The following is a 27,939-nucleotide window of genomic DNA, read 5'->3' on the forward strand; positions in this document are numbered from 1 at the left end:
CAATCATAGTATCATAGGGATCATACAGTCCCTGCCATACTAATATATACTGCAGCTTTATGACTGCCAAACACATGGAAGTTTGGGTTATCTGCTGCCATTGGTTTTCCTTAAGAGGTTTTGAAAATAGGCACTGCGTATTTTTTTGCAACTTATCAGGGAGATGACAGAGTAACACTTTGTACTTTTAAGATCTTGAATTCATCAAGTGTTCTGGGATCATTTCAGAAGCACTAAGAAAGCCCCACAGAAAACTGGCCAGCTTGTGCTATAAAACTTCAGCTAGAGCTCACCACTGCTCATGCTGCAGTACAAGCAGCTGCAGGTCAAGTACTCCTAGTGTTATGGCAGTGTAACATTGCAAAAACACTTCAATTCAAATTTAAAAATACAGGCCCCTTCAGAAATAGGCATGCTTATCTTTATAAACTAGTTCATGTACAAGAAACAAACAGTTTTTGTAGAAGTTCCTTTTATTTTGCAAAAAATTTATTACTCACTGTTGTACAAAATATACCTAAAACATGATGTTAAGATAATGTTGACACAACTAGATAGTTTGCAAGTTAACTAGTTGAAGAGAACAAATCTTCACAATTTTTAAGGTGATTCAAGACAGTAACAACGAGTGAATTACACATTCTAAAACATTTCATTTGTAAAGCTTTACACAAATGTTATTTGGTACTTAGTATTTGTAAACCTTAATGCTTTACACAGTTTTCATTCACATGACTGGAAGATACAATGAAAATAATGTTTTACAGTTCATTTTTTTAAAGCATCTCAATTACCTTTCTACTCTTGGTTTTACAGAAATAGCTGGTTCAGTTCAGAACTTTAATTCTTAAATGAGACAAACAAGTAGAAGTGATTCCAAATTCATGCTTTGTTTAAAAATGGACAAAAAATGCAAGTAACTAATTATCTATGTTTGTTGAAATGTAAAAGAAAAAAATGAAAACTTTTTTAAGGTGAATTAGACTAGAAAACATTATTTTGATTTCAATAAGTTATTATTTTAACTCCAGAGTGGAAAGTTGGTGACCATCTACTTAAAATAGCCAATGCCAATTCAATTAAAGTTCATACAAATTTGGTCTATTCTTTTAGAACAGTACTACTATTACATTTCATGAGGAAAGACAACATATTTCCAGAGGCTTCTCTATGCCACCCCCCAAGTAATTTTCAAAAGAGTGCATTCTGTTATTTATCCTAGGTCCTTCTGAACTAAAGGATTTTTATATAATTTAAAAAAAAAATAACAACAAACCCACCAAACATTAAAAGGCGGGGGGGGTGGGGGGAGACATTAACATTACCTTAAAAAGCGTATAGCCAATAAGTAAAGATGCAAGGCACAAAGAAGCAAGGAAATTACTAGGGGACAGATCATCACCTGGCATAAAGTCAGCATAGCTCCACTGGCATCAGCAGGAGTATCCTGACTTACATCAGCCACAGATCTGCCTATCCATGTACAGCAAAACTAATTTATGTTAAAGAAGAGTAGTGTTCAGAAGTGTAGAGTTAGCATGTATTATTTAAATAAAGTTAGTAACACCTTGGTTCTCATGCAGTATTTTGCTGCTGGTGACTGTCACTCTTACCATGGGCAGTGTACCTAGTTCAGGATGAATTCATCACCACTTTCAAACGATAGACTACAATACATTTAACATTGGTCTATGAAGTTATTAACCACAGCTACTTATCAGAAAGATTCTGAAGCCCATTTACAGTGTGAAACAGAAGGCTTTAAAAGTACTATTTTATAACTTTGGTAAGTTTTTATAATATTATGGGGTTTTCACTGACTGTAATTTGTGTGGAATGAAGTGCAACCACTGGAAGTCAGCAGCAGCTGTGCACTGAAATTTAGAGCAGCATGACTCTTTGTTGTTACTAATAATTCCTTTTACAGATCATTAGCTATAGTAAATTTTTAAAATATCTCCCTAAGGCATGTGTTTACAGAGCAAAACCTAAAAGCAGAATTATAGCAACAGAAATAAGTAATTGCACAAGTTTCTTATAGGCAGGAAGAGTTCTTTTAAGGCACAAGAGAATTCCCAGAGTGCAGAGGACAGATTACTTAACCAGGAGTGCAAATATTAAAAATATATAAAACCTGGGAAGCAGAGGCTGAATTCCAGAAATAGCTTATGGCAGCATTCAGGTCTCACTACTCTCATCTGCCAAAGTTATTTCAGAGTTTTGTATATATATATATATATATATATATATATATATATATATATAGTGTATATGTATGCTTAATCTAGTAAAATAATAAATGGGATTCAGATGATTTCTGCCAGGGATCTGTGTAAATGCTTACCTCTACAACCACCACATAATACGCTCAAAACAGACAGTTTATCCCAGTGTAATTTTGCATCCCAAATAAAGCTATCTTTAAAACACATTATTAATGCAGTGTATGCTAAATCCATTTGAGCTGTATCTTCTGTCAAGTTCTACTTACAGAAACAGTTTAATGAAGTCTTTAACAAGGCAAGTAAAAAAGGTTGTGGTAGCTACACTGGACAAAACTCTTGGCAGTGTTCATCATTTCTGCAATGATAACTATGTTAAAACTCACAAGAAACTGAGGTACAAACTTATGTCAAGTAAACATGAGATTTGTCTTGTATTCATTTGAAGTACGACAGTTACCCCTATTTCCTGATTTTTTTTTTTTTTAAATCTTTTATTTCCTTAAAAGAAAAATATATACTCGCATACAATGCTGATACCCTATGTGGTGATGCCATAAATCCCTTAGGATAGCAAGTTTGATGGGTGGTAACCCATTAGGAGAAAAATATATTTTTGAATATTATTTTACATATATACAATATATATATTTAATTTTCAATCAAAATATAAAGTTTTCTAATGTATTCATCAGTATTTTTATGTGAAAAATGAAAAAGTGTTTTGTATCTCAGTTCATATAAGTTAAAAATTAACAAGGTATTTGATATGCACCAGTAATGGCTTTTTTTTTATTTCTACAGAATTAAAAGAAAACAAAGAAACAGTGAGTTAAAAAGCTTTCCTTCTCCAAAGCCAAATGCAACAAAATTTTGAAGCTGAATAATTAATTAAAAGGACAATACCAAGTTTTGCCTTTTAAGGAATCACAAAGAATAGGAAATGTAAACTAAGTAGAAACTAGCATTACTATATTAACATAGCCTAAAGAAGTATTTTTAATCCCTTATTTTTGATGGACAGCAGAGATTAAAAAAAATTGTTGTACAAGTAGGTTACTTACACTCTCACCAGTCTATATTCATTTTGACAAGCCTCTGCCCCCCCCTCAATTCCAAAATACCTAATATCACAAAAGTATGACAGCCACTTATTTACAGGTTTTTTCAGCACTGTGAAAGGCACATTTATCTTTTTACACATGCTTCTGCTAATGTCCTAAACTTGGGTTCCAGCTGATCTAAGAAGTCAAGTGCCTCTTCTTCATGCTGATCACTGCAGCAGCCTACAGAGCCAGCCAAGGATCCTTTTCCTTCATAGTTATATGAAAGGAGATAATCTTCAGAGTGCTTCTGTTCTTCATCTTGTCTGCATAGGTGCACCTTCTGCATAGGAAGAGAACACACCTTATTATTTTCTTAAATTGTTATCCTAAACATATTGCATAAAAATAATTTCTTTTGATTTACCTTTCATTGATTAATTTTTAATCAGAGTGTGTCCTCTAATGGATTCCTACATACAAAAAATGCACATGATTGGTCTATATCATTAAGACTACAAAATATAACTATTTAATAAAGAAATAATTTCTACTAATCATGTATGTAACAATAAAAGAGGAAGAACCTGTTTAAATAACCTGTCAAGCAACTAAAATCCACTCGAAATTTAAAGACTGATTTACACATAACTAGTTAGGCAAGTAGTGAGAGTTTTTGATCTCCAAAGCATGGAGTAACTACATTTCTAATACTGTACATTCATTCTTGCACCATTGCTAAGATAAATATCAGGTTTAACTTAGTACAAAGCAAGCAGTTAGAATAAAAGCAAATAGACATTCTCAGAAAAACTCACAAAAGAATTATTCTAAATGAAAAATAGCATACTGCCTATAGTTTAAGCCAGGAGAAGAAAGTCCTTTACACCTAGGTCTAAAACATGTAAAGGATGACTTTTTGAAAGGGCAATATTCCAAAGGGGATGCAGGGGAGCAAAGGAGAGGAAAAACGAAACAAAACCAAAACCAGAAAGCCACCTTTCTAGCACAAATACATATCTTCCTTGAAAAGTCTGCATATATTGACCATAACCTACACTCCAGAAAAAAGTTTCAGAATACTTACTTCACCTAAACGAGGATGTGTGAAATTATGCCATTCTGAGTACGAGTATCTACACGTATCCATCATAGCCTGTCCTCCTCCTTCTTTAACTGATCCCAGAGTCTGATGTCCACCTCCCTTGACTGATTCCAAGGTATGTCCTCTTCCTTTTACCATTTCAAATGTTTGTTGATCTCCTGTTTTTATTCCATATCCTCCTTGATCAGTTGTATTTTGTAGAGGAATTATATTGTGATCCTGAAAAAAGATGGAGTAGTGGGTATACTTTTACTTTTTTTTTTTTTTAATTTTTTTTAGTGATGTTTTTTTTTTTATTTTTCATTCAAAAGATGAAACAGCATTCAGGAACTGTCAATACTGAAAACTGAAAACTCTCCAGCTTTGCACCGTGATATTTTGAACAAAAAGTTATCCTTAGTACCTAGTGTATAAAGGTCAATAAGTGTTCTTTGGAAAGTATACTACAACAAGGGAGGGGGCGGGGGGAATAAATCTGCATTTAAACATGATATGAGATCCAAAAACTGAATCCTTATCCCAGTGAAAGCTGTACTATAATTTAAGAAGCTAGCATGCGGATTATCATGTGAAAATAATGTTTGGTTTTCAAAGTCAACAGCCTGTAACCCATTAAGCCAGATATATAGTCTTATGGATAAATTTCATTCTGTTTCTTCACACATTAAGTCTGTACACTGAGTGAAATATGGAAAAAACTAGTATGGGATCATACTAACTACATTAAAAACTACATTATCAGTTTATAATGGCACCACATTATGCTTCACAGGCAACAAGAAATTTGACATTTGTCACCATTAGGATTTCTTGGTTTTCAACATGAAGTAAACTCAATGGTTTTTAAACTAATCTCCTTTTCTTGGGGAGGACAAAGTCAGGGCGTGGGGGACAGAGGAGAAGGGGAAGAGTCTGAAGAGCTAAGTCCTTCTATATGAACGCAGTCCTGGTCTGGACTATGTTCATGGTAAACTGAATCTTAAAAAAGTTTGGATGCCAAAAGCAAGAATGTATTTTACTAACATGGACTGTTCAATTACCACTGGCTCAAAAATCAACTGCATTTGGGGTCATTTTTCAGGGGAAGGCAGAAATTGTACCTGTAATTTACAATGACTATCTGCTAAATTTAAAAATCCTTCTCCAAGGAAAAGCGATAAGGTTTTGCCATAAGCACACATTCAACATAGGCAAAATAGTAAATTTCTATCTAATCTCATAGTTGAAAATATCTCAAGTGATTAAAATGTTCACCTGAAAGTTCCAACCAAATTATAATTACAAGCAGCCAGTCTAACAGCTACAGGATATGTTTAAATATATATGGTACTACCAACTCTGCCTAAAGGAAGAATTTTCAAACTCTTGTTGAATAGCAAAGCACATCTAATGATCCCTGCATTTATTGCTTATTTCCCTTACTAAATCACTTGCAGGTAGTCCTGTTCTCAAACTGAAATGCTATGGACATCTTAATTGTGTGTTTCTACATTGAAGCAAATAGACAACATACCATCACTTCCTCTCCTGGAGCTTCTGTATTTGAAATGATTAAATTGTGATTGGCGCAATCATCAGTCACATGCCTGTGCATCACCCCCGAGCCACAGCAGCCACAAATTGTGATCAGGATTACTATGGAAAAGAAGTAAGTGAGGAAGATACTATGAACTTTACCTCATAATGGTATCTACTTCTGTCTGATAATGAATTTTGTTGTATTAGCTTTTTTAAATGCCTAAGCATCAAGTATGGTTTAAAAAAAATAATTTATTTCCAAAAAATGCCCACACTCAGAACTGTATATATACACACACATTTTTTCAAATATTGTATGGAGTTTTCACTACACTGTTGAACTATTTCATTCTTCTAAAATGCATCTTGGCTTCCCTGAAAGAAACGCAAGGATCGCTTATGAAAACACTGTTACTGCAAAATTTCACAGTAGTAAAAAATTTAAACCAAATCCAGGGAAAAAAATCATGTCTTATGCCTACAACAAGGTTGTACATAAGACATCTTTCATGTATGAATACACAGATGTCAAATTATATCATAAGGAATTAACATGCAAGCTAAAGGTCCCAATACCAGAAACTTCTGCTTCACAGAAAAGGTCAGCAGAACCCTGGAGGACTTAAAACATTATGTTGCAGAACAATCTTATTTAATTCCTTATATTCAGCTTATTCCTCCCAAAATGCTACTTTGTGTTGTCATGGAGACTCAGCCAGAAATGACTTTGTATAAAAGAATCATGAGCAACTAATACCTCTCCTAAACAAAGGACTGAACATTTCATTCAGAGAACCACTCTTTCCTTCTCAAGTTGATAGCGCAAGAATAAGGAAGCCCACGAGGAATAGAACAGTTCTGCCTAACTGCCCACTGAGCAATCTGATCTCTCAACATAGAAACTTGTGTGGAAATTGGCCAAGAGCCACTTTCAAGCTCATTTAGCTTCTGCAGCTATCAGCCGTCAGCAAGATCTGCATCAGTGATTACGGCAGATCACCTACTGATGCTGACAGATGGGAAGACAACATCCATGACAGCACTGAGCAGAGGATACACAGGATAACACCTAGCCACAATAAAATAATGGGTCTATCTGGGAGGAATGCAGTCAAGGGGTAGTGACTGAAACCTAGCTGACGTTTCACACAGTCCCCCTACTGAGCATCCCCACATCTGAAAGTTCCACCTCTGGGCTATAACACAAATTTGGGTAACTGCCCTGTTTAGATAAAACATGGATCTATCTAATCTTCAAAACATGTGCAGGTCCCAGTGTTCTATCTACCTGAGTAAGAACAGCTAGCTGAGACTGAACACAGGCAAGACAGGTTGATCATTAACAGAAAAAATGCAAAAGAAGAAAAAAAGAAGAAAAAAACCCCCAAACTCTGAAGTATTTGTTACTGTAGCTTGTCCTCTGGTGGTTTTTAAAGATGTTGTTAGTCAGACCATGTCTGATTCCAATAAAAAAAAAAAAAAAATGACCTGACTTTGCTATTATGTATCACTGTCACAGCCTCACTCCTTAACAGCAATATTAACCTGCTGAAAATCTGTTAATCTTTGGGCAACTGCAGTAACACAACATGTATTCAAGGGTTTGGTCTGTTGTGGAAGTATCCAACCTGTCCTTCAACACAGGCCTTCACTGGCTTTTGTAAAATCCCTTGCGAAATTCAATGTCTCAGATACTCCATGTTTTAATCCATGACACAAGAAAGGTCACAAAAAGCTCTAGGAAACTGACTTCAGCATTCCTACAAACAGAAATGTGCATCCCAAAACCAGCACTAAACTCACAAACTTCACTATGCTCGCCCAAGACAAGATCTGATAAGCACTACAAATCTCATCCTACTTCAGTTCATGCAGGTTTTTTGGCCTTGCTAACATGAATACACAGAACATCTTACATAAAATGTACTTAAAAGAAAAAAACAAAAAATCCACACACAGTAACTACAGGACAAGATGAGAGCAAAAAGCCTGTGATATCGACACAAACAGAGCAGGTACATTAAGTTAGTGATGAGGGCTATACAACTGCCTAAATAAAAAAAGAAATGTTTGAATCAAGTTCGCATCAGGTTCTCTCAGCTAATTTTAAAACTAAGTGTTTTGCACTTCATGTTAAAAAACCAAGCATACTTACACAGCAGTAATAGTGATCCTAAGATCATTGCAAGGATGGCCCATACACCAAGAGTAACATTTCCACCAGGAAGTACACGGGTCTGGGTATTGCATTCGGTTGGAGTAACGCAGTCACAGAGGTTAACTGTTACCTGGTTCTCTCCTACCCTTCCTCCATTATCAATCACACTTATAGGAATACTGTATATTCCAAATGGAGTATCACCCTTTGGTGAAAGATACACAGAATTATCTGTTAAAAAAAAAAGACAAAAACAGATCTAATGTTAACAATACCTGAAACTCTGTTGTCACAAAAGCGACCGCATCATGAACTTCCCTTCTCTTACACCTATACTGCTTCCAGTTCCACATCAGCTAGTTTAAAGCTAGCTTAAGTGTGTTGACACAAAACTACATCTTGGAAGGATTTATACTTTCAGCACCTTCTAAATGTTAGAACTGAAAAAGCAAATCTTATACAGCCTTCTGACAACATAAGAGTTGAAACTCTGAAGCTGATTCAGTTCATTACAGTAAATCACACTATTTGGGCTTACTAGTAAAGACCATCAACTAAACCAACATTTATTAAGAGGACTTCTGGTAGTGTGATTGGAATAATTAATCATAAGCTTAATTTATGCCTCTTCCACTCTTTAGCTCAATTGCTATATTCAGTGGGAATGGCTATATCCAGTGGGAAGTAAAATCCATTTAATCTGTTGCCCTGCTTAGTGGCAATGATTAGTGACCACGTGTTTTAAAGGGTGAAAGAAATAATTTGTAAAAAATATGCAGAAGACAGGCACTGATGTACATAATGGTTGCTTTATGATGAGGTATATGAAGCAACATGTACCATCTAAAATGTTTTTTCAATTTGCCTAATATAAACCTTGAAACTCTTGGATGTCTTTGCTCTCAGATTTTGCTCTCTTTTGCCCTTCATTAGTGAAGGTTTGTCTGAACACTTCAGAATCAGATGCTTTTCAGGCTAATTCATGACAACATAGTAGCAAATGTTTGTGCTGCTCTTGTTGCCATCATCTAGCACCCACCAAGAAACCACCATTGGCTATAACTTTTTATACCAGCAAATTTTAGGAAACAGTGATTCCTTTGGTAATAAATTCTTTATCTACTTCTATCAAAATTATAAAAATTAATATAAATATATTAAGGGGGATAGTAATGCTTTCTTTCACCCAGCTCAGCTTCACCAAAAATGTGCTGGCTGACAGCAGTACTAAGAAAAAAAACTGCCAGGATTTTTTTAGTAAGCCTCTAATCAATTTTAGGTAAAGTTTCAGTTTTCCAGTTCTCCACCATAATAGCAGCCTAAGAAAAGTTGTATTTTTCTTTGGAGTATTAGCCATTTCATTCTTAAATTTCTTCTGATTTACGAACGTATACTTCCTTTTCCAGAGGTGTTGATGCAATGCATTACATGGGCTTTTGTTCTCCCGCCTAACCTTTTTACATCGTAATTTCAGACAGAAGCTGATTGCTGACCCAATGACAGTGGGGATAGATTCTTGTTTACACTTTAAGAGGCAGAATACAATATCCTTCTCCTTGCCTTTGTGATACCAACATTCCCACCTCCTTAATTTCTGCAAACTGTTTCAAACCCAGGACAGCCAAGATAAAGAATACTTTAGCTGTTCCCCCTTATTTCTGGCATACTCTTGATCTGTAAGGCAAATGAAACTGAGGAACTGCTAGAGACCATCAGAGCTGCCTTGTTAGCCCCACTGACTACACCAATTCCAAACATAAATTCATCCAATCTATTCTTACAGCCCACCCAAGGGAGAAGTAGCAAAGTCTCCTCTGGCAACCTACAGCTAAGTGTGGAGGGGGAAGTCTTAACATACCATTGTGTCGAGTTATCTTCCACATGGAAGCCAAGCTACGGTCAGTTATGCGATATACAAAGGGTGTGCTGTAAGGAGACTCATCACCATCCTGTGCAGTAAGGCAGATTGGTTTTCTGTCTCTGCACATTATATAGTCGGTTTTAGTGATTCGTGGGAAATTCTTGTTACCAGGCTGGATGAAAACTTGAATTGTTCCAGTGCCTGTTTTTCCATCTAGGAGATAAAAATAACTACTTTTAGCACTTACTTCTAACATTCACATATTTATTTCTAGTCCAAACTTCCACAATGAAATATCATCAACTGTAATATCCAAGTTTAGAAGTAGGGTGGAGAGCAGCTGCTGATTCAGCCAAAAAGAGAGAGGGACTTCTCACAGCTCTCTCGGCTGCTTCTCTTCGCTTGGCTGGTTGTAGAATGGATCAACAGCTCCCAAAGCTCCATATTCTGCATGTGCAGACAATGTATTTTGTTCAGCGTGTGTATCTGTGTGGGGAGAGATACTGTTCTAACAGGAGGATGAGAGGAGAAAGAGCCCATAAATTAGGGGTAAAGGATGCTAAGCCAAACTGGGAGTCAAAAGCAGAAAGTGAAGGTCTCCAGCCTTTTTACTTCTGGAAGGAGAAAACAAATTACACTTTCCCTACCCTCACTTCCCCTGGGAACATGAACACTTTCAGAAACAGTGTCCTGTCCTCTTCCCTCTGAGTCACCATGACAGCAGGATTCAGCAGTGACACATACTATGTTACCAAAGTCTACATGCAAGCAGTGAATGAATTCTCCCTCCTAATTACATTTTTTCCAATACAGGAATGGTCAATGCTTGTATATGCATTCCAGTGAAATTCCATCAAGTCTACTTTTTAAAACTTTCTCTTGAAATACCTGATTGCAGATGCATACATCATATTTACTTTATATGCAACAGAAGTTCTAAGCACTTTATATTCATATTATTTACATTTAATTTTAATATCCAAGCTTCGGACAGTCAGAATTTCTAGCTGTAAAGCAGCCTCCAAAATTCTGCTCTTTACTTCCGCTGATGTTTAAGCACATAAGGGTTCAAACTAAATCCTGCCATTGGATTTATAGAGGCAGTCCATTTTTCCTTTTTAATGTAAGATACATATTTTAGAATTAAAAGTGTGACCTATAAGCCTAACATTCTTCTTTGATAATCCATTTGCTACATTTAGCATTTGGGAAGTGAAAGGTGTATTTAATCTTCTTGGCTAGATGATGTTGAGGGAAAAGACGCTAGATGATGTTGAGGTAAAACTATGTCTTTTCCTACAATTAATGCATATACCCAAATTAATCAGAAAGAATAGATGATTACTCACATTAAATCAGAACAAAAACGTGTTTTAGAATGAGAATCTGAATATACAACCCTTCCTTTACTATCACAGTAATTGTAAGAGCTTGTCACCTGAGCCACACATAGTGTGAACACTGTTACAGAACCTAGATGACTGAGAATAAGAACGCAATAACATACAGCAGTGCATACAGCTATTCTTAGGAGGTCCTTTTAAATTAAGGGTTTCCAAAACAAGACACCAAGAAGTCAAACAGAGGAGGAAGCAGTAAGAGTTGCAAGGTCAACAACCTTTTTCCAAAAAAGTTCTCTCTCCCTACTTCTCTGTTGCCAACTTCACAGCTGCCAGGTGCTACCACTTAAAAAAAAAAGTCAGGAAATAAAAGGAATACAGTCCACAGGAAAATCTCTCAATTTAAAACTTAACAAAGGATTTTAAGTGGGAGCAGATAACTTTTGAAAACATTGAGAATTTATCCTGATCTCTTAAATGCTTTCCCTGCTGTGTAATATTCCCTAAGCACTTGATAGAGCTATCCCAAAGACAAGACAATGGACTAGGTGTGCCCCTAGTCTGAACCAGTATAGCTGTCCCCACACTAAATTTGCACATAAACATCTGTTACAGACCACAAAGAATACCAGCAACATTCAGTACTCACTTCTGTCTACTGCGAGGACTGTGATATTGCATTGACCTCGTCTCATTTCTCCTACATCTCGGTCCAAGACTTTAATGGTTCTGACTTCACCTGTTCTTTCACCTATGCTGATCCAATTACATTGGCCAGGTGGTATCCGGTAGCTGTCAAGAATAATTTGTTTGTTTAGTTAAAGAGCTCAAATACACACACACATGTATATGTACAGGTACATATATAGATACATGTATTCATATACACTTAACGTGTGTGCACGCGCACACACACACATATATATACAGCATCAACAACTATTTCCCCCTTCTGATGTCCTGCCCATGCTGTACTCCAAATAAACTAGTAGGTAACATTGTTTCATACCTTATGCCTTCACTATTTCCAGTTTCTGGATCTTCTGCTAGGTATCTCCCGATACTTGTCCCAATCTCCTCACATTCTTTAACGTCTAGGCGTAACTGGCAGGGTTTAAACACCGGCCCCTCATCCAAATCCTGAACATGCACTGTAACAGAGCTGGTGCTCTGGGAAAGTTGTTGTGAATGTGGTGCCAGCATGTAGGGTGCCTCGTTGTTGACTGCAATCACGAGGATCCTTTGCTTGGCGCTTTCATAGTCCAGTCCCTGTAACAAAGGTGGGGTGTTGTTTTTTTTCTTTCAAACCAATACAAAACTTGGTACTGGTTTCACTGCCCAATTATTAAATAGATAAAACTGTACCACATTTATGTACAAATGAAGTCAGCTATCCTTCTGGAATACCCAGGTTGAGACATAGTAAAGGGACATGATTTAAAAAAAAAAAAAACAAAAAACAAACAAACAAAAAAAGTTAAGTTCTATGTTAGTCAAAGAAAAGAACCTGAGGAACTATCCCTAGTAAGGTAAGCAGCACCACTGTAGAATTTTAGATGAATACTCTGATAGTCAATTACTAATAGAACTGAGATAAGAATTAAATGTGGTGGGGGATTTTCTCCTCCCATATCTAGTTGGCCATTATTTTAGGTTACATATACTTCCTTTCCAGCACAAGTCAATCATGCTCCTTGCTAGCACCTACATTTATTTCCTAGTAAGACTTCACCCATTGCAAATACATCTGAACTTGTGGGGTTGATCAGAAATTATCTACCATTTATTCTTCAGACAACTTCTCCAAGGTCATGGTATGCCTTTAATAGAGCTATTTATATCCTGAAGTCATAATACTCTCTAGTCTATTACAGCATTATACTAAATATAAGAAATTTCAACTGGGTTTGTATACCAGGGACATAGCTTTAGAAAAAGCTCTAATGATTACCAGCAACAAAAAACATAATAAATAAAAACCCCAAATTTAACTGGCATCTCTACCCTTACAATTTACAACTTCAAATTTTAATATCAATCTTCTCTGCTCCTTACAAGTTACCTGTTATTATATGCAGTTTTAACAGATAATGAAAAAGAGGCATGAACAGTCAAAGGGACATGCTGGAGCACAGGTACAGTGGTCCTTTTACCTCACACTTGTAAAGTACCGGGTGTAACAAGTAACTGAACTAACACATAGTCTTGTGTGTATGCGGACTCCCTCACACGCCAGAAAAAAAAACCTAAAGTCACTACCCTGCAAAATAAAACCTGGAGAGTTTTATGCTGAGTTAGTAAGTTTAAACAACTCCCAGAGAGAACAAGACTGGAGGAGGTGCTCATCCCTCAGCCCCTTTGCCACACTCCCATTTCTGTTAAAAACCCAGCCATGAAGCATTCCTCAGTTACATCCCGAAGTCTAAACAATTCCCAACTGTGGAACCAAGCAAAAGCACCAAGCTCTTCTGAAATGACAAACCAAAGGGAATTCCTTGAAATCTGTGCACACAAAACTGAGGAGTAGTCTGGAAGATGAGTTTTTGTAGGGTACGTACCACACACAAGCCTCACTTGCAGTGCATTTTGCAATTTGCTGTAGAAGACAGTTCAGGTCAGGAAGAAAGCATGATTTGCATGATGGCTACAGATATTCTTTGAATAAAAATGAGTTCTAGATTATTGGTTTTAAAAGCAACACTTGAAGACACATAAATTTTCCTCTAGCAGTTCCATTTTTACTTACCTTAACAACACACAGTACTCCTTCATTCGTGCTTTTGTCTGTTGTAATTTCAAAGGACCGATCATCATTTCCTCTTATAATTTCATACACTGCCCCAGAGCCAGGCGAACCAGGTTCATCAAGATCAACAACAGAGACCCTTAATATTTCTACATTCACTCTGTTTTCCTCCACTCGTGTTTCATACTTGGAGTATCAAAAAAAAAAAACAAAACAATTTAAATCAGAGAATACTGTTCCACGATGCAGAACTGAAGAACACTGTATTTAAATAAGACTACTTAAACCTAAGGGGTCAATTTACCAAGCTGCTGTAATGATTTATTTTGTTTTCACACACTAGCATACTTCCTCCACTCCTCCCTTACACCCTAAGTGAAACAGTAAACCTTTCCCACCAGCACAGTTGAAATCTCAGCTCCTTCATACACTCAAACTATCACTGACATAATTAAGTCCAGAATTCTCCTTTCAGGAAAGGTAAATTAGCACAGTTCCCTTCAGTTGTATCAGCTATAGATACTAATTTGTGTACAACATGATAAAGCTGAGCATTAGAAAAGGCATTGGGGTAAATTAAAAATATATATATAAACAAACCACATGAACTTGAAGAAAAGCCAAGACGGGTGAAATATATCTCTACTTGGATGGCAAAGGATGAAAGGATTTCTTCTTATTTTTGAATCTTTTTAAAGAGCTGTGTTATTCTGTACAAGCTCAAGAAGCACAGGTAAGAGTGATTCTGAATTAATATTACTGATTATGTTCTACAGTAGCGAGGGGAAAGGATATGGTACATGTATTCCTCATGGATAACGAATTATTCATAAATTTCGTATTACAAAATCTCCTGTGGTATTTGAGGAGTATACATGGTTATTGAGACATACTCTCTGTCCTGAATAACACAGATGGCTGCAATAAGCAAAGACTTAAGGCTGAGTTATAGCTATTGGTGAACAAGAAGGGTTTAAATAACACTTCTGTAGAAGAAAAAGGTGGAAAAGTATAACAATCTTGGTGAAAATCCTTGCATCTACTTCACTGACACTAATATTTTCATTTGCAACACAGAATTAGCCAAAAGCTGGTCAAATGGTAACGAGGTCATGACAAATGCTTAGGAATCAATCTGTCCCCTCCCTGACAATGGTTAAATTATGGTTAAATTATGGTTAAAAAATAGTTAAATTCTAAGACTATGCATTACAGCACAAGTGAATGAATGAGTCAAGCTTTCTCCCAGGGGACATAAGGCAAATGACTCAAAACAACTAATGTATCAATAGCTCAAATTACCAAACAGCACAACAAACAACAGGGCATTCTCAAACATCTATATTGGCATTAACTGTCTCAGGGCATTAGGCTTCATATTTGAGGGACAGCCCATCAAGAAATTAGAAAGGGGATAAAAATAGTCTTTTTTTTTTTTAACCTTTTTACAGGCATTTCATTTATAAAGACTTACTTGTAACTGTTTAAAGGATGGTGCGTTGTCATTTGTATCTTCAATTTTAATGACAGCTGTTCCTGTAGTGCACAAACCAAAAGGCTGACCTGCCATATCTCTCACTTCAACTAACAAAGTGTAACTGGGTACCAGCTGAAAAGATGAATAAAAGCATACAGAATTTTGACATACTCATTTTTTTAATGACATAGTTACACACAAGAGTAGAACTAAATATTTTACTCCTGTTGCCCAACTCTGCTCTAAATTCAGTGCTCTCCTACAAAATGTGGCAATTAGCTTTGGGGCTTTTTCCCTACAGTTCCAAAAGGAAAACAAGTAAAATATTTTTCAGTGGCTAAGCAGCACCGAGTTCAGCATCTGTTAGTAATGTCTGTGCTATATCCTGTATCCAGTAAAGCTTCTCACAATGTCAGCATTATTTTCTAATACCTGATATTTTGGAAGATACAAACAATGCACTTCCATCTGCTATCTATGTCTCCCTTTGGAGCAGCAGAGTATTCCCTTAGGTTTCCAGCTGGTAAAAAGTTTCAGTGCATGTGTCTTATTTCAGTGAGGATGACCAGAAATGGTGCTGCAATCAGCCTTTGTTTGGGCTATACATGACAAGGCAACGTCTGCTATTTGGCAGGGTCTGGCACGAAGGAGTCAGTGCCCTTATCAGTTCCAAGGAGATCACTGATAAGCAGCCCACTTAAATACCTGACTTGAGTCACGACAGCTGAAGGCTTTTTTTAGCCTGATTAATACCTGAACAACCTAGGGAAGGGGGACCCAGGATGGGACTGGGCACAAAACGCGCGAGTTTAAATCAAGACAGTAACTCCAGTTCCAAATGCCTGAAAGTAGCATTACGTTTCTCAGGTGAAGGAAAGAAATCTCCTGTTCCACTTCACATGTTTATCCTTAAAAGATAGGCAGTGGACTCATTTTTCAAGCTTTCCTTCCCTTAGTAGTCACTGTGATTGCTTCCTTAGAAGTCATGGTGATACTCACAGTCACTGCATTTTTCTCTTGTTAAAAAAAGTTGAGCAGCGTACCTGCAAGTGCACAACTTTGCAACACACTGCTAATGTGGATTTTCAGCCATGAAGCAACACGAGTATGCCAGAATATGACTCTTGTTATCCTCAAAAAAGATGCACCCATAGCAGTGTTTTTTTCTAGAATGACTGTCTTATGCTAGAAATATTATTTTGCATTACACATGCCTGTCAATTTTTCTACCGTAAACAATCTCCCACATTTTATCCCCCTCCAAAAAAAAACCCCAAATAAAATAAAAACAAAAACCTCCTGTGTCTTATTTACTTGCAAGCTAGCTGATGAGAATAAATGGTTTGCACTTTAATTTTAGGAACTAAAATTACTGTTCAGGTTTCAGATACTGGAGATATTTCTGTTGAGTATAGGATGACTGACTACTTCCAGAAAAGTTGGTTCATCTTCCCTGTAAAGAAGCAAGAAGCACCTCAAATGGAGCTTGATTAGGAGGAAACAGTGGCTCATGGGATTCATGAATAGAGGAAGAGTAAAAATCCATAGGATTTTTGATCCATAGGTCAAATAGGAGAGCAGCGGGAGGTCTCCTGCCAAGATTAGCTAGAATATGATAGATCTATGCAGAAACTCTTTGGACCAATTACAGGTCTCTGGAAAGCTTTGGAAGCTCCTTAGAGAAGGAAACAAAAAAAGGGTGACAGAAAGATTTATCTGGTGATTCCCATGCCAGCAATTCAGAGTTAAGAAGCTATCTGTGTGTGCTAGATGACAGCTAAAGATACTTCAGGAAAGATCACCTCTCTGTCCAGCTGAGGTGATAATACAGCAATGACACCTGTGTCACCATGTAAAGAAAATGCTGGGGTTACTGGTGGGTTTTGTGACACAATGCGGTATTTCAACGTAGTATGCAGAGTATAAGGCTCATCTCTGTCCTCTGCAGTCACTTTTCCAACAACTATACCTGTGAACATAATACAGCAATTTTTAGTTCCAGAAAAATCTGTAAATAATCAAAAATTATTTGAACAGGTATTTCTATTTTAGATACATGAAAATAGCTATCTGGTCATTTAGCTCTAAATGAAAATAATATTAAGAACATTGTAAATAGTAAAAATACAATAATAGTGCAAAATTGCCTATTTTAATCCTCTGGCTATTTTTTTTTCCTTCTTAGACCAAGTTGTAATTATTGCAGCTGTCAGAAAGAATAATCAAAAGAAATACTAAAAGGTTGGATTTCAGTTAGTGTTTTTGACAGTGACTTCTAATTGAGCATCCCAAACACAGCTGAAGAGGAGTTGCAGGCAGGGGCTGGAGAGGGAGGTTTGCTGCTTTCTGACATGGTTCAAACTGCAGTACTGCCTCACAGGGAGTGCTGCTGTACTTCATCCTTATAGCCCAAGTGGTTTTGGAACTTCACTTTAAATCAGTAACTCACCCAGTAAGAAGTAGAGCAGCTCAGAGAATAAAATGCAACTGGTGTTTTGGGGTGAAGGGGAAGACACTTTACTTCCTTTTTTGTGAAGCAAGTTAGACTTTCCGCACTCTATACCCCTAGCCTAGGAGATGAGCAAGGAATGGCAAACCATGGCTTTTGCATTCCTTATTCTCTGGGGTCCACCTTTCTCCCCGCTTTTGTCCTCTGTTACACAGACACGTGAAGCCAGTAAGAGGCAAATCCCTGCCTTTTACAGGTATGGGCAGAAGCAAGACTTTCTCCCCCTGCCACCCTCTCCCAGGAAAAGTCCTACCTTAGTTCATCAGCTCAGACAAGTACTCTAAGTTAAATCAAAGGCATTTTACAACTTAGAACACCACCGATTTATTTGTTTAGGAAACTAATCTGTTAAAAACTGCTGTTCCATCAATCAAAACATTTTATGGAAACAGGTGATTTTGGATAAAATGAAAAGAATAATGTTCTGAAGTTCTTACACCGTTTTAGGAACATTGAATCATCTGGGTTTAAAAACCTCTTTTTTAAACAATACTTTTCACTATGATTGAGATGGCATTTTCGAATTTCTAACCATTAAGAAATCTTGAGCTGCTCTTCGCAAATTCAGCTTTTGCTGTAAGGAAATACTCCTTAGGAAATCCCACTGAAATTGATTAAAAGGCAGGATTACACCTAGTCAAACTGGTACATAACTGAGCTGAGCAGTGGTAACTATGTTCCCTGATTTAAAACAATTCTTACCAGGCTTGGAATTTTCAGGGACAGAAAACTCAAAAGCGTCCTGTGTAAAATATGGTGCATTATCATTATCATCCTCTATCCTGATTGTATGCACAAGTGGTACCTCTGGTGAATAACCATCTGGAGTGGTTGCAAAGCAAATGATCTGTAAGACATAAATTCAGTAATTTGCTTCATGCTTAAGCAACATGAAGTATTATTACACTTTTAGTTCAATGGAGGAGTCAATAAAATGAAATACAGCGTACCAAGCATACCCTTCTCAAGACCAGGCTCTTCAGACACATGGAAGGGGAAGTGACTGATACCTTACGATGACAGCAACACAAAACCTTTAAATGCTTTCCAATCTTTCCCCTTTCCATTCCTCACACTACAAGTATTTGAATTATTTTCTTTTTTTTTCCCCTAACTCTGTCAAACGCTTTTGCCAAGTCTCTTGAACACTTTTTTTTTTCCAGGTGTGTATGAAGCACTCTCAGCCTTACCAAAAATTCAGATTTAAATATTGCAAATTAGAACAGAAAATCAAGAGCAACAGCAAAACTATTTGCCCATTACAACATAATTTAATAAAGTGCAGTAATATGTACTGCAAATTACCTAACTATTTAGAAGCTGTTTGTTTCTACTAACTGCCTTCTTACACTTCTCAGCCAGTAGAGAGAGCAGTGTACCTTGTTAACAAAATACTAAACCTGAACAGCTTGAGAAAGAGAGGCTCAAAAAACCACAGCCATCTAGAGTTTCTCATGATTTTTTTATGCAGACCTTTCCAACCTTCCCTGAAAAACTCTGGGATAACTTCAAACTCCTCCCAAAAGTGATACAAATCCAATACCTCACTACATTTATGATATAATTAGAGTCTAAGAAGTGAAAAGCAAAACTACTCTCAAGATCGAGATGGCCAGCTATTTCTTTGTCACTGATCTCATCTCTACAACACCAAAGATATTACTCAGAACAGAGAGCTGATTCCAGATCTTGTCTGTTCCCAGTTTCCCCTGTAACCCTACTTTCAAACATATGCATGACAGAAAAAAAAAGATTTAATTGTGTTTACACAATTTAGGCCTGTACCTGAAAGCTTGGATATTGTTCACGGTCTACTGCACGAGTAGCAAAGATATTTCCAGTTTCTCTTTCTATGTAAAACAAACCCTTTGGATCTTGATCGATTCCCGGTCCACTTGCAGAATAATAAATGGTGTAGTTCTGAGCTGTGTCTGACTGGACCTATAAAGTACACATTTTTAAGCCCAAGGATAAATATCAGCATAATTCTAATATATTTTTCCCCTTTTCATGATCATATTTAGCACAAGCAGAAACTCTTCAAAAAAACCAAAACCAAAACTTGATTTAATTCTACTTCTTTAGCAGCTTAAACTTCACAGAATAGGAGAACAGCTTGCTATGTAACTGCCTTCCTTTATAATGCATGCACATGAGAAGGAGTAGTTAATTCAAACTCAGAAATGTTTAGGACTATCGAACAATTAAAGAAATGACAGTGTGCATAAAAAAAAATTATTTTGAAATCTAATCTCTCTAGAATACTGCACATACAAGGCACATTCAGATACAGACGGCTTATTATTTCTGTCCCCATTCAAGAGATTTTGGGTTTAGTGCACTCATCGAGAATGTGATTTGCAACTAGAGGAGGGAAGGGAAAAGAGAGGGAAGGGAAAAGAGAGGGAAGGGAAAGAAGACCACCTAGAGTATAGTCCAGAGACATGCCAATTCAGGTAGCCTCTCTGCATCTCATTACAAGCACCAAGGAGGTAACATTAGCTGTTATCTATTTATAAACACTCTCCTCCCCAAATACTTTCCTTACCTACTGAATGCCAGAAGCTAGGAAGGTAAGATTAGTAGAAAAATGATTGTTCTGCACAGACTCTTTTATTACACTTGTCTCTACACATCTGCTACCAGCCACTCTGTAATCTAGTGAAGGCTAGATGGACCTATGATAACTTTAGTTCTTGCATTTCTCTTTCACGCCTACTTGCTTTCTTACAGTAAGTACTTTTCTTAATAATATAGGCCATACTCAGTCTTCAATGCTACAGGTATACACCTCGAGCTCCAGAAAGGATGCAGACATGCAGGTAAAACTTCCCCCACTCTGTGTCTACAAAACCTTTTTCTAGGCAATGTTGGGGGGGGCGGGGGGTTGCTGTTTTTTTTAATTACACACTTCGCTGATTTCCAGGCCAAATAGCTCTCTTCTGATAGCATGCCTCCCTCCTTTTTACAACTTTTGCACATTTCCAGTTCACCCCAGCAACTATGATCACAAGTTATTTCAGCTACAAGATCACAAGATACACAATGAACAGGACAGAACAAGACAGCGGAATAACAGCAGGAATGGCATCAGTAGTATCAGAGCACTCATTTTTGTTCTTCTTTTATGATAAAAGTCACATGCAAAACTAGCTTGTGTCATAAAATTAGGATACATATAAAATATACCTGCTGTATTTGTAGTGGAAAAGGTCCCAGGGAGTTCTCTATCATAACAGATGGAATAGGGCCCCACCTTCTTTTGGTTCGCTTGAGAACTGTATCTCTAGCATGCCTACTCTTCTGTGTCTGGGTCTATAAGACAAAAAGACAGGTAAGAATATATACATATATTCTTAACTGTGTGTATTTTTGCTTAACTACTGTCCTGTGTTTCCAACTTTTTTCCCTCCATTCCAGTTCTCCCACTGACCATTTGTTTTTCCAAGGTCTTCACTTCTGATTATAACTGTGATAGTATTCCAAGAGTTTTTCCATTCATTGTAATACTTTGCACGAATAAAATCTGCTTTAATTCCTCAAACATGGCTTTTAAGATTCTTGGCACTCCTTATTAAGCTCCTTGCTAGCATCTCCCATTTCAGAAAGGAAGTCTGCTGACTTAAGTGACACAGTAATCAACAACTGCTAAATAAAAATACACTCTACACCAGAGTGCTTTGCCTGACTATTTGAATTCCAAAATTCAACTCAGTTACCCAGCATGAAGCTGTACCTTGTGAAACAGTATTTCAAATAAGTAAGGTATCTTAAATGAGAAGCTCACCTTTTTTTCATCTTCCACCAAGCTAACATGTATTTTCTCTTCTAGTTGTTCTTGAATGTCTTTAAGTAATATGGTAAAAGTTTTTTTCTCAGCAGACAAAGAAACAGCAGATGTTGTGTACACAGAACCATCCTCTAGAATTTTGAAGTTCGCATCACTGGAACTGATAAACTCTGCAGACTGAAGGCATTCTTTCAAATCAACTGTAAGAAAAAATATTCAGACAACTCAAACAGCAAAACAATAACATCCCTCACAAAACAAAAAAAATTCCCTAAGTAAAAATTATATTTACTGACACATGGAGTCTTCAAAAATTTGGTCATTCAGTATTTAAGCATCACAAATATAGATTCTAGAACCCATTTATGCACTCAAATTTGACCAAGTTTACATGAATTTCCACTCTTTTGTTCGTGTTTCCTAAAGGCCGTGGGTACTTCATGGATATCTTTTGACAAGACACTGTTACACTGGTAAAATTATTGAAGCATCAGAGATGAACTAATACATTTAAATGCAAAAAAAATTATTGACACACTCATGATTGGATCAGTAGCTATTACATTTGCCTTGTGCTCAATGCCCCACAAATCAGTGAAGATGATTAATTAATGCAAATGCCTAATGGGAGATATTACAACTTGGAAGTTTTGCCCTCAGGAGGAAAGCACTGACTGGTACTATGTGATTTAATAGTCTTGGGAGGACAAAGGCCGTTAAATTATGAGGCAGACAGATGAGAAAGATAAAGACTAACTCTAGAACAAACGATTCACAATTTTTTAATATGTACATGATAGAATCCCATGCACTTTATAGGAAGTACCAGGTAAGTTCAGCATACTTCTCAGGTATTTTTATTGCATTTGCTATCACTTGTGGCTGAAATACACTTTAACGCACTTCAGTAAACTTGGGTCATCAGCGAGTAATTCAGCACTAAAGCTGGAGAAAAAGCGAAATCAGAATAATCATAATGAACTGCAGTAGGACCACGGCACTAAGCAAGAATGATTTGGCACCTGAAAAATATGAAGGCCAGGCCAGAGACCTTAACTCTAAACTAATGATCCTTGCAGAGTACAAGAGGTGTTAGTGTCATGTTCTCAAAATCAAAACTTTTCAATACTTGTTTAATGATATCATAGTGGATGGGACCATGCTCTGTGAAAGCTGATTGCAAAATTCCCAGAGTAGACTAGATTGAGAATTTCACCCCATATATGTAGATGATCTTTTCAATAAACTAAATTTCATTTCCCTTTCAAGAATTCAAGATGGGAAGCATAATTTTAAATATGATGTGATTTCTCCCTTCCTCTTAAGACTTCCTTTTAACTGTTCAATTAAATATTCCCTAGGCTTTCTACAGTAGTGCAGCAGTGACTCCTCTCCCTTGTCAATCTGTACAATGAAAATTTAGTATTGAAGAGAGCATCACTGCCTCACTTAAAGGTGTCTCACACTGCTGCATATTACAGCACTGCATTTCCAAAAATACCAAACTGGAGATTTTGTTTCTGATGGTTATGCGAGTCAACATTATGCTCAGTTAGCTATAGCTTCATGGGACCTTTTTTCTTTACAGCCTCTCATATACATCATTAAAGTCAGAAATATAAAAAAATCTTACAACAAGCAGAAAAATCCTGACTCATTTTATTGTCAAGCTATGGCTCTTGTATCAATGCAAAATACATAATGCTTTCTCAATAAATGTTTAATTAATGTCATTCAAACTATAAAGGTTTTGTTCAATGTTTGGAAAAAAAAGTTTAAGTTCAATGTTATGCAATTTCTTTCACAGCACTGTAATAACATGAAGCCTTGTTTTTATATAAAACAGGTTTATTTACACAGAGAAATGCTAAAGTTTCTGAGAACATGCTAAAAAAACAACTGTAACAACCTTCCATTTTGAAATTTCATGGTAAGGTCGATGAACTTTCATTTTTAAGGCTAGATTTTCTGAGCACTTGTAGTATGATGAACTACCAATCCACTTTACTTGTTCCTTCTGTAGGAATGTGGATTAGGATCGCAGATTTGGAGCATATTGCTCTGTTGTCCTAGGACTCTCACAGGGCACCTCTGAATTCTCAAATTCAGTCTCAGGCAGTACAGAACCCTGGAGCAGCTCCTATGCCACATCTTGAAAAGCTGCCTTTCAAAGGCTGGTCTGGAAAAAAAAGAAGTGGGCTGTTTTCTGGTCTCCCCTATTCCTCTCAGTCACCTGCACATCACCCTAATCCGAGACAGACCATCCAGTCAGACAGGACCACCCTCCCAACCGAATGCACATTTGCAACGCGTCCCCTTGCGTGCCCTGAATGCCCCAGCACTGCTGAGCGGTCACATCCGTGCTTCACAGATCAGCAGCTTCTGAGTGCTTGGTTGTGTGGTTTTGTCTTCTTTTTTTTTTCTTTTCCATTATCCAAATGACTTACTGCCTTCTTCATATGGGTCTGTGGGTTACGGGTACATTTTGGAATATCAAGTGACTTAATTAAACACTAAGCCCTAAACTCCAAATTTTAAAAACATTAAACTGCCATTCTAGTTTTAAAATAAATACTGTAACCTGACAATAGCTGTTTACGCAAAAGTCAAATGGATGCACGGAGCCAGTGTTCAAATCCGTAACAAACACAGGGCGTATCCTTCATAAAAAAGGCTGATCCAGCTGTTTAACTGGCTGTCCAGTCATCCATTCATTCCATTAAAAAAAAAGTCTCCTTCGCTGTTAACAGCATCTCCAGCAAAGGTGTAATGTTGTATTGTTAAGACAGGCATCTTGCAGTTTCTCACCTCTGCCAACTAACGTGTCAGCCTCTAGTTCAGAAGGAACATGAAAAATTACTTTCTTGCAAGCTTCACAGCACAAACTCAGTACCTAGAAAACAAATTAAGAAATCAGGAAAAAAAAATAATAATTATATGGTATTTTGAATAATAACTACAGACACTGAAGCTGCCTTTGGTTTGTTTGTTTTTTTAAGACAAGCCAGTGAAATGGCACGGAAAGCACTCTTCAGCTAAAAATTCAGGTACTATGCAGCATAGCATGTAAAGTTTCAAACTGGAAACAAGATCTGACTACTGCTCCTGGATCTGTCCATGGCTTGTGGGTTGTTTTTCTTCTAAAATCACGGCAGCGCTGACATTAACAGCAAGAGTTTCCTTTGACTAGAAGATTTCAACTACACTATTACATTAGTAGTGGAAAGGTAAAATACAGCTTCGCCATGCACTCTCTCCAATAGCATTCTTGGCCAATTTAGATCCAGCGTCTCTAAGTATTAAGGTTCAATCCATCAACACTCAGTTTGCTAGAACTGTGGTGATGCTTAACATTAAAGGGAGAAGTGTCTTATGAAACCCCCATGACGACACTTGCACTTCCATATCACTTTGCATCTTCAAAGTACATTCTCAACAAACTAATTAAATCTAGCTTCACCAATTAGATATGACATAAATAAAATGTTGTGTATCACAGCAGTCCACTCCCATATAACCAGTTACAAAATGGGGCCCTCCTCAAAATTCAAATGAGCAGTAGATAACCAGGCATTTTTATAAAAAGAATCATATGGAGGTACAAAGATTTTCCTCAGCACAGAGAAATTTAGCCCTGACCTCAGATTATACATATATGTATGTGTGTGTATATATATATCTTGCCTAGTTTCTATCCAGATGTTTAAAATTGTAATCCAAAAATCACACAGCCAATTAAACAAAGAAATAGAGAAATGTAAATAAATGTAGTCACCCTTTTAAGTACATTTATTCTTTCAGGATGAAAGTCTAGCAAAAAGGAAAGTAATTTTTATTTTGCGCATACCTTTAGGATTAAAGGTATAAAAAAGTAAATGCCTAATGGAAGTTCTGAAAATTACTTGTGATGCTTATTAAGAAAATATTTAAATAAAAATACTTTAAAATCTTTAGGACATTAGGAACCTTTAGAAAAACTATGAACAGCTAAAAAAATGAAGTTGAAATGTGGAATTTAATCATTGCATTAAAGCAATTTAAATGCTGTGTCTACATCATAAAAGCTCTTCATACTGTTCGTTATTTATATACAGATACGAAAAGATGTATGTATAAAGCAATTTAAACATCCCTGCTTATTAGACAGACACTCTCTCCTGATAGATGCTGTATTAGTTTTTAAGTTATTAAAAGCACAATATCTTATTACATTGTTCTAAGATATTTTAAGAATCAATGACGTCTGATTTTGAAATAGTAATGCCAAGCTACTCTGATGTCAGCGCAAAGAACTATTGAGGAGTTAAACCAGTGTAAATGGTAGTTATTTGTGGATGTCAAGATATGAGGAAACACCAGGTAAAAATAAGCCGTGATGTCCTTTCACCTTATACAAAAAAGACACTTCAGCAGTTTTTTGGGTTTGGGTGTTGGTTTTTTTCTACTTGACAGGGGAATTTCACTTTTTTTTTTTTAATTACATGTATGAATAAACTCGCTTGGGTTTCTTTGGGTTTTATTATTAATATCCTAGCAAAGGCAGGCACGCACAGTGTCTGGAATAGTAACACATTCATTAAAATGTGCATATATAACTAATATAAAAATAATAAATTCAGTGCTTCAACACTGCCGAGTATTTTTCCTTCCGGCTCAAACGATCACCTGCCCTCTTTTCGATCACCTGCCCTCTTTTCGTGAGCGCAACGATAATAGGGAAGAAAGGGGGTAAGAAACAAAAGACAAATCACTCATCCACTAAAAAAAAAAAAGAAAGAAAGAAAAAGAGAGCGAGAACGCCCCCGCTGTCCCCGCCGATGGCCCTTCTGTAGCAGATAATTACGTACAAACACGGTAAATTCAAAGTAAAGGAAATCCCTGAAATTGTTCAATGCACGGCCAACTCTTCCAGAGGAGCTTAACACACTCCACGCCATACGCACGACCCTTCCCATGGAAAAGGGACAACCGCCGGGGGGGGAAGCCGAGGAGGAAGATCTACCTAACTGAAGTGAGCCGCGGTACAGTTTTTTCTACGAATGACCAGCAGCAGCACGACGGACCGGAGCACGAGTCCACCGCGTCACCTCACGACACGCGCCCAGAGCCGCCCGACCCAGAGTTAACCCAACAACCTACCGGTCTTCTCCCTCCGCCGAGGCCCCCCGCCCCCGCCCCCGTCCCGGCCGCGGCACCCCGAGACGCGCCCCGGGGCCGCGCAGCCGCCGCGCTCCCCCGCGCGGGGCGCGGGCTGCCGGCCGCTCCTGCGCCCGCACCCCAGCGCCGGCCCCGCGGACGGGAAAGCGTCCCGGGGACAGAGCGCCAGAGATCAGCCCCGCCGAAGTCCTCCTCGGCGCCGCGCGCCCGCGCTGAAGCAAGTCGCCGCGCGGAGGGAGAGCGCCGCGGGCTGCGCGGCCGCGCACCGCCGCCGGCCCGCTCAGCAACCCCGGCGCCCACCCTCTCGCCCCACTCGCTCGCTCACTCACCAGGAGGCCGAGGACGAGGCGGGGGGCTGCGGAGGCCATGGTGCGCAGGGGTGCGCAGGGGGGTGCGCAAGGCGGGAGCCGCCGCCGTCGGTGCTGCCGCGGCGAGCGAGCGAGTGCGCGGTGGCGGTGCCGGAGGAGGCGGAGGTGGCGCGTCTCCGCCGTGGGCCGTCTCCCTCTGTCCCCTCCCGTCTGCCAGAAGAGCCGGCCGGTGGGGAGGGTGGGACCGCGCGCAGCGGCGGCGACTTTAATTACTCCTTTTTTTTTTTTTCCACCACCCCCCCTCCACCGTTTGGGCAGTGCCTGTCCCGGGCACGGCGCTGGGACGCCCTGCCCGCCCACCGCCGCGGCGAGGCGCTGGCCCTCCCTCCCTCCTTTCCCTTCCCCCTTTCCCTTCCCCGCCCCGCCCCGCCGCGGCGCCGGCGGTGCGCGGAGCAGCGCGGAGACGCGCCGGGGGAGGCTCATCTCCGCCCGTCCCCCGCCGCGGTCCGCCTGCCCCGGTGTGCGGCTGCCGGGCGCGGCCCCCGCCGTCCCGCGCCGCGCCGCGCCGCGCGGGGACCAACGCGCCGCCGCAACGCGCGCAGCGACCGCGGCCGCGGATCCCGCCGCGGCGGGGCGGTGTCAGCCCCGGCCGCCGTCGCGCACGCAGGCCCGGCCGGGTCGGGAGGCCGGTCGGAGGAGTGCGGG

At 38.5% G+C, this 27,939-nt stretch overlaps 1 protein-coding gene across 2 annotated transcripts; it reads right to left on the reverse strand.

The window, feature by feature from the left end:
* Positions 1–472: 472 nt before the first annotated feature.
* LOC104317529 (desmocollin-2) lies at positions 473–27,537 on the reverse strand. Of its 2 annotated transcripts, XM_069779229.1 has the most exons (17): positions 27,256–27,537; positions 24,578–24,662; positions 21,767–21,969; positions 21,169–21,294; positions 19,765–19,920; positions 18,682–18,826; positions 17,273–17,439; positions 15,468–15,602; positions 13,994–14,179; positions 12,257–12,516; positions 11,897–12,039; positions 9,905–10,120; positions 8,044–8,277; positions 5,884–6,005; positions 4,353–4,589; positions 3,693–3,738; positions 473–3,608 (listed from the first exon to the last, which is right to left on the reverse strand). In XM_069779229.1, exons 1-16 carry the CDS (start codon positions 27,292–27,294, stop codon positions 3,703–3,705), a joined length of 2,490 nt encoding a protein of 829 aa, XP_069635330.1. In that variant the 5' UTR covers positions 27,295–27,537; the 3' UTR covers positions 473–3,608; positions 3,693–3,702. The 2 variants fall into 2 exon arrangements, with proteins under 2 accessions (XP_069635330.1, XP_069635329.1); XM_069779228.1 differs by lacking the exon at positions 3,693–3,738 and having other exon boundaries at positions 476–3,608; positions 27,256–27,532.
* Between the last annotated feature and the right edge of the window lie 402 nt (positions 27,538–27,939).

Source organism: Haliaeetus albicilla, chromosome 3 (genome assembly GCF_947461875.1).
Source record: "Haliaeetus albicilla chromosome 3, bHalAlb1.1, whole genome shotgun sequence".
Lineage (NCBI taxonomy): Eukaryota > Metazoa > Chordata > Aves > Accipitriformes > Accipitridae > Haliaeetus > Haliaeetus albicilla.

Coding starts and splice junctions, on each gene's coding strand:
- LOC104317529 (XM_069779228.1), bottom strand. CDS start 27,294: ATGGCCTCCGCAGCCCCCCGCCTCGTCCTCGGCCTCCTG. Junction 14,180..15,467: donor CATCCTTTAAACAGTTACAA/GTAAGTCTTTAT, acceptor TGATACTCCAAG/TATGAAACACGAGTGGAGGA. Junction 8,278..9,904: donor GAAGATAACTCGACACAATG/GTATGTTAAGAC, acceptor TTTTTTTAACAG/ATAATTCTGTGTATCTTTCA.